This window comes from Odocoileus virginianus, chromosome 11 (assembly GCF_023699985.2).
Source record: "Odocoileus virginianus isolate 20LAN1187 ecotype Illinois chromosome 11, Ovbor_1.2, whole genome shotgun sequence".
Taxonomy (NCBI): domain Eukaryota; kingdom Metazoa; phylum Chordata; class Mammalia; order Artiodactyla; family Cervidae; genus Odocoileus; species Odocoileus virginianus.
This window is the reverse complement of record NC_069684.1, coordinates 69,768,321-69,779,798: the sequence shown is the minus strand read 5'-3', so window position 1 is coordinate 69,779,798 and position 11,478 is coordinate 69,768,321. Positions and strand designations below refer to the sequence as shown.

General features: G+C 43.1%; 1 protein-coding gene across 2 annotated transcripts; it reads left to right on the top strand.

Annotated features, from left to right (window-relative positions):
* The first annotated feature begins 442 nt into the window (after nt 1-442).
* Nucleotides 443-10,242, top strand: DYRK3 (dual specificity tyrosine phosphorylation regulated kinase 3). 2 transcript variants are annotated; one of them, XM_020896569.2, is made up of 3 exons: nt 443-708; nt 2,738-2,849; nt 8,430-10,242. In XM_020896569.2, the coding sequence occupies exons 1-3, from the start codon at nt 632-634 to the stop codon at nt 10,002-10,004; spliced, it is 1,764 nt and encodes a 587-aa protein (XP_020752228.1). In that variant the 5' UTR covers nt 443-631; the 3' UTR covers nt 10,005-10,242. The 2 variants fall into 2 exon arrangements, with proteins under 2 accessions (XP_020752228.1, XP_020752229.1); XM_020896570.2 differs by having other exon boundaries at nt 682-746.
* Nucleotides 10,243-11,478: the final 1,236 nt, after the last annotated feature.

Below are 11,478 nucleotides of genomic sequence, written 5' to 3'. Positions count from 1 at the left end.
GATGCCCCCTCAGTGCCCCTCAGTCTGACAAATTACTCCCTCCCCCCCCCCCATTCTTTTAAAAATTCATATTCAAGGGAGGTTTTAGAACTCCAAGCTGAAACGTGTTAAGGGATAGATGGCCATGAGGAGCCAGCGGCACGTCGGAAAGCGAGGGCGGTTACTTCACAAACCCTCCGTCAGGGCCTTTCTCCCTCCACAGCCCGGATCCCCAGCCCTCAAACTGCGACCAGAGGACCTCCGCCGCCCTGAAGGCCGCCTCCTCCTCCCCATCTCCTGGGATCTCTCCACAGGCGCTTCCCGGAGGCGTGCCCCGCGGCGGGGGACGCTCGGCCCCGCCCCCGTGCGTCACCGCGTACTTGCGCAGAGGCGTTTCCCGGGGGGGGGGCGTGCCACGGTTGCTAGGCGACCGCGCCGCTCCCCCTCCCGCCTCCCTCCCTAGCTGCTCCTCTCGCTCTTCCCGACCCGGGCCAGTCCCGAGCGAACGCACGCGGAGCACCAGTGTCCAGACGCGAGTTCCCGGGGCAGCGTCGCGGTCCGGGAGGCAGCCGCCCGGGCGCAGGTGGACGCCGCCCGCCCGCACGCCTCTCCAACCGCCGCCCCTCCCCCCAGCGGGGTCCCGAGCTGAGGGATGGGCGGCACGGCTCGCGGGCCGGGGAGGAAGGATGAGGGGCCGCCGGGGGCCGCACTCCCGCCGCAGCAGCGGAGGTAACGGCGCCGCGGGCGTAACGGGCTGGGGCGCCCCGGTGAGCGCTGGCGCTGGCCGGCGGGGAGCGGGGCGGGGATGGGCGGGCTGGAGGCTGAGCGAACCCCCAGCGGGAGGGTTAGGGAAGGGGTCTGGCCCGCCGCCTTCTTCTCCATCCGCTGCCCTCCTCCCTAGCCCAGTGGGGGAGGAGGCTAGGGAAATAATTCCCACCCTGGGGTTCTCTCTGAAGCCCTCGATCGGGGATGTACGGTCAAGAAGTCCAAGAAGCTGGGACTTTTGTAGGGGCTTCTTAGCAAACTGGGGGGGGGATGAACAGGGAGAACCGAGGACTTTGCCGTGAGGGGTGTGGTCTGGCCTCGGGGTGCAGGTGTGGGGCTTTCCCCGGTAGGGCTTTTCTGTGGATCCTGTTGGGAGAGTTTTTCCACCTTGCATTTACACCTTAATAGAAGGGACCCCTCCCCGCTCCCCACTTCATTTGCATGGACACTTCTTTGGCTCTTTATAGGAAATCTTGTAGGTCTTCCATCTGTCTTTCTCTGTAAATGTGGACGTCTGTCCCATTGTGTTTGTTTTATTCCTGCTGTTGGCAAAGAATCAGTCGCATCCAGAATTTTTGGTTCTTGTCAGTGAAGCAGTTCACGTTAAAGACATAATTCTATCAGAACGTCACTGTTTTTTAAAAAGAGAACATTCTAAAAATATTTGTAGTGGGTTGTTAGGGTTTGTTTTTTGAGCTTTTAAAAAACTCTTTGTATTTCTATAACATATTGATTAAGAAAACTCTAGAACTAATTCTGCAAAACAGTTTTACAAGCCACTGAATTATTGCAGCGTGCTTTTAAAGATTAAAAAAAAAAATTCTTCCCTGGCAGCTGGATCATTATCATTGCATTGGTAGTATATCTTGTAAAAATGATACAGTGAAGTGCTGATGTGTGTTACTGGGAAGTCCGTGTTCTTGGTGGCAGTACATTATTCAGGGCCATCTTGTGGATTAAAGAAATCCTCTCTGTCTTTTGTGTTCCCTTCCAGTGGTGGAGGCACAGTTTTAAAGTACAGAGAAATAATCTGTAATCACTTGGCATTTAGCTTCCACCATCCACTGGAAATCTGTGGTTAAAGACATGAAATGCTTGTGATTTAGATAATTTCTTTTGTATTTGCTGTAGAATTCACTGTACTTTTCTACAAATTAGATAGATGTTAAGTAGGTAAGTAAAGAGAAGACAGCCCTAAGAAGGCCTTTTATTTCTTGCTTATAAGACCTAGAAAGGTGTAGACCGGAACTATTCTTCCCTTTACAACTGTGTAGAAAATGGCTCAGAGAGGGAGCTGGTGTAGCCAGTTTTAGAGCTGAAATTAAAATCCATGTCTCCGACTTTGAAAATACAGTCCTCCGTCTTGTTTGTTCTAGTTAGCTTTTAGGCTTCCGTATTTAAACTAGTCTTCGTTTTCAAGTAGTAAGTTAAATGAAATCCTTTGATAGTCCCTATCCTTAACAACGTTCGGAAAGTAAGAATTATTTTAACTATTTCAAAATACAAACCTAGAAATACTTTTATTTCTTTAGATACAAAAAGGGAAAAGTTGGATTTTCTCTCTTCCTTTGCAAAATACCTCTGTAGTTTGTGTTCAGTGCCAAAATTCAAAGTGAACATTTTTTTTTCCCCACCATAATCATTTTTATTGGGATGTAATTGCTTTACAATGTTGTGTTAGTTTCTGCGGTGCAACAGCGTGGATCAGCCACAGGTTACACATATATCCCCTCCCGGTTAAGCCTCCCTGTACTTCCCCTGCCCCTCTAGGTCATCACGGAGCACCCATCTGAGCTCCCTGTGCAATATACATTCTGCAGTTTCCCACTAGCTAGCTATTGTACACATGGTAGTGTATATACAGAGTGGACATTCGTTTGTCTTAATTATTCTTTGTAGAAGGTAAGAAGTAGTTAAAACACAAGGTGTTTTGGAAATACAAATTTATTTACTTTAGTTACTGACAGATTTTATCTGTAATCCTTTCAACTAGATTGGGGGATGGTGTCTATGATACCTTCATGATGATAGATGAAACCAAATGCCCACCATGTTCAAATGTACTCTGCAATCCTTCTGAACCAGCTCTACCCAGAAGACTAAATGTAAGTAAATGAAGTAATTCTTTGAGCTTTAATGGTCCTCCTGAAAAGGAGGAAGTGCTACTTTGAATGATCAAGGTACAGTTACAGCTCACTGGTTAACCCAGGCTCTTTTTTTGTTTCTTTTTGGTTTCTCTTGACTTTGAAATAACAGGTTCTGAGGTCCAAGTTTAGCTTTTCAGAATGATTTTGATTTGGAATGCGTTTATTTATTCCTTTCAATTACTGGGATAAATAGGGGGAAAAGTAGCATGCTACTTTTGTCTAGATAATGGTTATTTTTTTTAATAGAATGATAAATATATAGAGTGTATTATGATGGCTCATTTTAACAAAAACAAGGAACAGAAAATACCTGTGAACTTAGAGGTATGTTTTTTACTGCAAGGTAGAAATGCAGTCCTAGCTTATTAGTATGCTTAAGAGAACCATTTTATAGATCATAAATAAAACTTGAACAGTACAGTTTGGTTTTGATGCATTTATTCATTTTGGAGCTTGCAGGCATTTAGCTTTTGACACCATTTTATTAAGGTAATAAAAAAAACTAATTCTTATTCCCTCGGCACACATAGAGTGATAGGGAGAGTAGGGTTTGGACAAATTCCATGACAGGGAGAAGCTATCCTGTGGTTTTAAAATTTGCTGCATGTCATCTAATGAACAAATTGAATAATTGAGCTGACTAATTTATCAATAATTCTCCTTCATATTTCTGTTTAAGACCTAAAATTATTTCTATATCAAGAACTGCTTGCATTTTTCATAGTCCTTCCCAGCTGTTTGTCAGCTTTGCCACTAAAAATCAACCTTTTCACTGCTATCAAGGCTAGTAATATTACAGAATATGGGCTAAATATATCTGGAAGGCCAGTAACCCTATTTTTAATCTCCTTTCTGGATTGCAATAAGTTTCCTTTCCATTCTCTGCCAGCTTATTTTTATAATATATAAAAACTTCTGAAAACTCCAGAACCATATATGTAGTTCTTGTGTTGACTATCAGATTTCTTGGTTACTTACTGACCATTAGCATATTTCTATAGGAAACTTTTGCAGTTGGTCATCATGTGACTTAAAATACATTTTAACTAATTTTTTAAATTAAGAGCTAAACATTTATTAATTGATATAAATTATGTATAATTTATAATTATTTTTAAAATAAAATTGCATAATTATTTTTAATATACATTATTTTGGAAAGAACACTAGAGAATTTGGAGATGATAATTGAATATAGATATAATAGGCCATTTTAACGTCAGCACTGGCCATTAGTTGGCCAGTGCTAATTGTGTGTTAGTTGCTTAGTCATGTCTGACTCTTTGCAACCCCATGGGGTGTAGTCCACCAGGCTCTTCCATCCATGGGATTTTCCAGGCAGGAACACTGGAGTGGATTGCTATTTCCTTCTTCAGGGGATCTTCCTGACCCAGGGATCAAACCCAGGTCTCCTGCATTGCAGGCAGACTCTTTACCATCTGAGCCACCAGGAAAGCTATCTAGTAGGGCAATTAAATTGCCTACTAATATTTCGGGATCATAATGAATTTTTTTTACTCTATGATGCTCACAATAATACAGTTTTGGAAACACAAGGTTTTATGTTCTAACCCAATGGTGTGTTTGCAAACTTTGCTGAAAAAGTACTTTTGAGGGCTTCCCTGGTGGACTAGCAGTTAAAAATCCGCATGCCCGTGCAGGCAACACAGGTTCAATCCCTGGTCCAGGAAGATCGTACGTGCGGTGGCGCAACAAAGCCCGTGTGCCACGCTTCTGAGCCAGGAGCCAGGAGCCGCGCTCTGCAACGAGAGAAGCCCACACAGAGCAACAGAGACCCAGCTCAGCCAGTAGTAAATAAATACATTTCAAAAGAAATAAACCTTTTTTTTTTTACACTGCTTTTGACCTCTTAGTGACACTTGTAGCTCTTTATGCCGTGACTCCAGGACTCTACTGCTCATTTCACAAAGTCTTTTAGCTTCGTTGTTTATCCGAGATGCCTTACATTCTCACTGTAAATGATAAATCATCTGCTCCTAGGCTTTTAATAGGTTAGCTTTGTGTTGCAGAGATTTAGGGTTGAGAGTGAGAGGGTGGTGTTCTATAACTACTTTAACATGTGTGTGGAATTGTAGATTCTTCTAGAACAATGAAAGAAAGATTTTATTTATAGCACAGCAGATTTGATACATAATTGATTCAGGCCAGTATTTGAGTTATTTACAAGAGAGGAAAGAAAGCTAAGAAAAGAACCCCTCCCTGTGTGGAAAAATTCCTTCCTGGAATTCTTCAGATGCATTGGAGATTCAGAACTTGACAGTCCATGGGGGCCTAGACCTGAAGTGTTGGGTTCTGTTCTGGGCGCCACGCTTGCACAAAGTGCAGCCTGTGGTGAGAACGTGGGATCGCAAGCCGTGTGAGGTGGAGATTGCGATGGGGATGATGAGTCTACAGAAAAACAGTGGGGTAGAACAACCCTTTTAGGTATCTGAAGAGCTTTAGCGTGGAAATTTGGATACTCCTGTGTAAGTCCAGAGAGCAAAGTAAGACTTAAATTGCAGAGAGAGAGATTTAGGCTCATTTTAAACCACGAGTCAGCAAATCCAAATGATGTCCTTAATCTTATTGTAATGGTTGTGTGGCATTTCATTTTCTGTTGTATATCTGTTCTTATTAACGTTCTGTACCTGAGACCCTCTCTTGATCACAAACAGAAATGAAGACCTCGAGAGCCAGGGCAGCCTTCCTTGTAGGCAGAGTTAGGGCAAGTACCCAGGGATGGACCCTGGACCGCAGATAGCTTTCCTACCAGCTTGTCGAGTTCCTAGACAGTCATTCCTTTGGGTTAAGGAATGACTTAATCTTTATTAATTTTATTTTTAAATAAAATCAAGTTTTAAAATCTTTATTTTAATCTTCTATTAAAGTTCAAATAGCTCTGGAGAGGTGGTAGCACATTAAATTGTGTAGCAAGTTGCAAGCAGGTTTTGTGTGGGGGAGAAAGTGGGTGAAGTGTTTCCATGCATCCTAAGAGAAGCCCAATCAAGCAGCCCTTCTTGGAGCAGAAGGCATATTTAATTCCAGACATCTGGTGGAGGGGGAGTCTGGAGCTGCAGAGGAAGGCACCACAGAGAGAAAAGATAAGCTAGACGGGGAAGGGAGGGTGTATCAGAGTTTAAACCTTACTGTGTTGAGAATTTTCCCTAATTGTTACCAGTGTTTTTAACCTGTTTTATCATTTGTGAAGGTCTTTCATAGATATCATTAATTGATTCTCCTAACATACTACAAGGCAGTATTATCCACATTTTACAGATGGAGAAATCCAGGCTAAGAAACCGGGCTAAAGGTTTTACCTGTCCTGGGACCAACAGTTTTGGAGCAGTGTGGCCATCCCAGCCAAGGCCTCTGACTTCATATTTTTTAAGAATGTGTCCCCAAGACTTTAGAGTAAATATTTAGATGCGTTTAGCTTAGATAATAAAAATATTAAGAAAAACTGGTTGAGATGCATGCAAATGTTCGGTTTTGTTGTATATCTAGCTAAAATCAAACAATTATAATTCTTTAGTTCAGCAAAGCATGTCTCCTAATAGATTGTAGAGCCTTGAGATCACATGTTTTTTGGTCATCTCAATTGTTCACTACAACTACTTTTATAGTAGTAGTGAACATCCCTAAAAACAGGAATAATTATTTGATTTAATTGATGATAAGAAAAATGTTAATCCATGGCTGATTCATGTCAATGTATGCCAAAAACCACTACAATATTGTAAAGTAATTAGCCTCCAACTAATAAAAATAAATGGAAAAAAAGAAAAGGTAAAATGTTGCATTATATTTACATTTTAACACTTCTTGACTAGTGATCATTCTCTGTTTTGGTATCAGAGGTCTCTCCTGGTCCCTATCTTACCTCTTTATTTAGAAACCCAATGTCAAAGTATGGCTACAGTTGTACTGGCTGCTTTGCTTATATGTAAGATTGTGCAATGCCGCATTTTTGTAACTGTAGTACTCTATAAATGTTTAAATTGATTATAGGACAGGAACAGGCCGGAACTAATATCCTGCTTTTGTAACTAAATTAGGGTCTGTCTAGACATGCTGGCACTTAATTTTTTTCATCCCTTTTTTGTTTTTATTTATATTTTTATTTATATAGATAATAGATTAGATGTTGTTTATTTAGGTCTTGTTAAAATTCTGTTTTTTAAATGTTTGGGCACTTTGGATCATTACCTTATAATTTGTATCATATTTTAAGAAATCATGACTATAGCTCAGAGCTCCCCTGAAATGATCATAGAGGCTCTCAGACACATCAGAGGGTACAGTTGTTCAGATCCATTAAAAAAAATTGTTCTTGGAACTGTCCTGGAATTTTTTTTTTTTTTGAACAGTGGATTTAGCATTTTTTCCCCTTTTCTTCTTCTTAGCACCTTCTTACATTTTTCTCTTTTTTTTTTTGGTGTTTGGTTTTTTGCTCTTTTTCTCCATCTATTTTCAAAGAATCTTATTTCAGAGATATTCAATAAGTAGAGTTTTCTTCTGTGGCTTACTGTTCCTTGCAGAAAAAGGTGATGCAAAATCAAGTAAAGAGTTGCGTGCCTCTGACGTGTAGGCTCTTGCTGAGGAAGAGTGGGGTATGTGTCTGTGAGAGAGAAAGAAGGAAAGAAGGAGGCTGTCTTTCTTTAGGAGAGGCCCCTTTCCACAGGGGCCTTGGATTCTCACTGTTCCTCATCAGATACAGAAAGAATCGGCCTCCATGATCTCAGGAGTCTTCTCTGGATTAGAACTTTTGTGATTGAGTGAAGGGAGGTAGGAAGATGGAATAATTTATTTGAGGACCCTGGAGTAGATGATGAGGCCTTGGTTGATTCCAGATCGCGATCAGCACTCAGGCCTTACTGGAGAGTTAGAACAGACACCAGGAGAAGCTAGTGCCAAGTTGTATTAACGTTCTGACTGAGTCAGAAGCGCTGGCTTCACATCCTGCCTCTGTCCCTTTATCATTTACAGAACACTGTAACATGCATTGTTTTGCTCCTGATACGTGCCCTTAAGATTTGGGAAGATACTTGGAAACAGGTGTGAACAGTGTAGGACAGTATGTATATAATCAGGTGCCGGATTATATGGTAGATGGAAAAGCTACAGTTGAGACGTGAGTGGACCCACAGTGCGGGCTTGGAGTGGCCCTGAGTAGGAGAGAGAGAGGACGAGACTCGGGCTTTGACAGAGTGTAGGATTCAAGTGGATGCGGTGGAAAGATCCTCAGTAGGAAGACACACCTGTTAGAAGGAATCTAGCTTGTTTAGGGTGTGGTAAGATGACCATCTTGTCTGGAACAAAGCAAGACATATGTAGGGAGTTGGGTGCCCTTAACAGTCACAGAGTCTGAAGATTAGCATAGCATAAGTTTCTAGGGATGCCTGCTTTTCTCATCTCACTTTTGGGTCTTTTAACTACACAACTGGACATGTTTTGTTGTTTTGTTCAGTCCAGGGGAGGATTCTTCCATCCTTCCACTGTTTTTAGTGATTTTAACAGATTCGTTTCTCTTTGCCATAGATCACCACTGAGCATTTAACAAGAGATCCTACTCAACGCTTCCTGAATGGAGGTGAAATGAAGGTAGAAGAGCTATTTCAAGAATTTGGCAACAGAAGAGCTGACAACCTTCAGTCGGATGGTATCAATGACTCTGAAAAATGCTCTCCCTCCGCTTCTCAGGGTAAAAGTTCAGATAGTTTGAATACAGTGAAATCCAGCAGTTCATCCAAAGCATCCAAAGTGGTGCCTCTGACTCCAGAACAGGCCCTGAAGCAATATAAACATCACCTCACTGCTTATGAGAAGCTGGAAATTGTCAATTATCCAGAAATTTACTTTGTGGGTCCAAATGCCAAAAAAAGACATGGAGTTATTGGTGGTCCTAATAACGGTGGGTATGACGATGCAGATGGGTCCTATATTCACGTGCCTCGAGACCATCTAGCTTATCGATATGAGGTGCTGAAAATTATTGGCAAAGGCAGTTTTGGGCAGGTAGCCCGGGTCTATGATCACAAACTTCGACAGTACGTGGCCCTGAAGATGGTACGCAATGAAAAGCGCTTCCATCGCCAAGCAGCCGAGGAGATCCGGATTTTGGAGCATCTTAAAAAGCAGGATAAAACCGGTAGTATGAATGTTATTCACATGCTAGAAAGTTTCACATTCCGGAACCATGTTTGCATGGCCTTTGAATTGCTGAGCATAGACCTTTATGAGCTCATTAAAAAAAACAAGTTCCAGGGCTTTAGCATCCAGTTAGTTCGCAAGTTTGCTCAATCCATCTTGCAATCCTTGGATGCGCTCCACAAAAACAAGATCATTCACTGTGACCTAAAGCCAGAGAACATTCTCCTGAAACAGCATGGGCGCAGTGCGACCAAGGTCATTGACTTTGGCTCCAGCTGTTTTGAGTACCAGAAGCTGTACACCTACATCCAGTCTCGGTTCTACAGAGCTCCGGAGATCATCCTGGGAAGCCGCTACAGCACACCCATTGACATATGGAGTTTTGGCTGCATCCTTGCAGAACTTCTAACAGGACAGCCGCTCTTCCCTGGAGAGGATGAAGGAGACCAGCTGGCCTGCATGATGGAGCTTCTGGGGATGCCACCAGCAAAACTTCTGGAACAATCCAAACGTGCCAAGTACTTTATTAACTCCAAGGGCCTGCCTCGCTACTGTTCTGTGACCACTCAGGCCGATGGGAGGGCAGTGCTTGTGGGAGGTCGTTCGCGGAGGGGTAAGAAGCGGGGTCCCCCAGGCAGCAAAGATTGGGGGACAGCGCTGAAGGGGTGTGAGGACTACTTATTTATAGAGTTTCTGAAAAGATGCCTCCACTGGGACCCCTCTGCCCGCCTGACCCCAGCTCAAGCATTAAGACACCCTTGGATTAGCAAATCTGTTCCCAGACCTCTCACCATTGAAAAGGTGTCAGGCAAACGGGTAGTAAATCCTGCAAATGCTTTCCAGGGACTGGGTTCCAAGTTGCCTCCAGTTGTAGGAATAGCCAATAAGCTTAAAGCTAACTTAATGTCAGAAACCAATGGTGGTATACCTCTGTGCAGTGTATTGCCAAAACTGATTAACTAATGGACAACGATGTGCTTAAGAGATGCATATGTATGTATTTTTAATTATCTTGCAAACCTGAAAATGGAAAAAAAGCCCATTGATGGATGTGTTTTTTGTCAATGTAGATTTCTTTTTTTTTTTAATAAGGCAAAGCATTTTTATATGACTGTTAAAGAACTCTTCACAAGGGCTAGATTACCTAACCAGCTTGTATTGGCCATCCTGGAAAATATATTAAAAGACTTTTTATAGGTCAGTGCATCTTTTGTTATTATTGGCAGGCATGCATCAACTTCCGTATTAAATTTGGTTGGTTTAAATCTCTTTCTCTCAAGGTAGAAGGTATGCCAGAAAGTATATCCTGATCATTAACTTCTAGATTCCCTCAGCATCTGTTCCAGAGGGTTAATCTGGGACATAGCTGTAGTTACAGGTGAGAGCCAAAGCGAGACCTCTTGTCCCAGCCCGTTGTCCTGTGGGCTCCTGCCAGAGGGAAGGGCTCACAGTAGAATGTGGGGTCTCCTGGAGAAGTCTGCTTCCAAGTGGCTCACTTCATTTCTGTGATGGGTGGTGTTTCTATTTTATGTTGTCATTGTGTTGCTGCTGATTAGTTTCCTGGGCACTGAAAGCATTTTACAGACATCTTGTGCTGAGTTGCTCAGTCATGTCCAACTCTGACCCCATGGACTGTAGCCCACCAGGCTCCTCTGTCCATGGGATTCTCCAGGCAAGAACACTGGAGTGGGTTGCCATGCCCTTCCTCAGGGGATCTTCCCAACCCAGGGATTTAACCCTGGTCTCCAAATGAGCCAGGACATTAAAGGTACCATCAGCGTGCAGATGGCTGCTGCATCTCCATGGATTCTTTCCTCATGACATGATCACTGTCACGTGGAGCTGACCACAGCTCCATCACTTCACTCCTCTTTCCAGCTGTCTGCCAGCTTAACGTGCCACAGTTCTGTCACTTTCGGTTTAAGCAGAAGACTATTCCCTGGATTCAGAGCGAGCTTCAGTTATGAGAAAATCCGAAAACTGTAATTCGTTTCATTTTTTCTTCACTTAAATATTCTATTTCTGTGCTAAGATTTAAACAGCGAGGGCTAGTAATAAAGCTAATTGCTAACCAGATGCCGTCCTCAGAAGGGTGGGAAGGGACAGCAGCTGACGCACTTGCTGACTTGCTTTCTTCCCCCTGTCCTTCCTCTGCTTCTATCCTCCTCCAGAACGGGAGTCCACCCAAATGCTGTCCTGACGGGGTGCTCTGCAGAGTAGACCGTTGCTTTCTCTAACACCGTTCTCAGAGTTATCCAGTTCCGGTTGTCACATGGAATTTAGTCTCTGCAGACTCCATAAGATGGGGAGGAGGTTGGTTTTGTTGGACAACACAGAAGAAGAAGGAACATGCCACGGGCACTTTGCTTCAGGAATTTTTGCCCCGAGCAGAAGTTTTCCTGATGGCCACAGCACAGGCTGTGAGAGCAAATGTCTG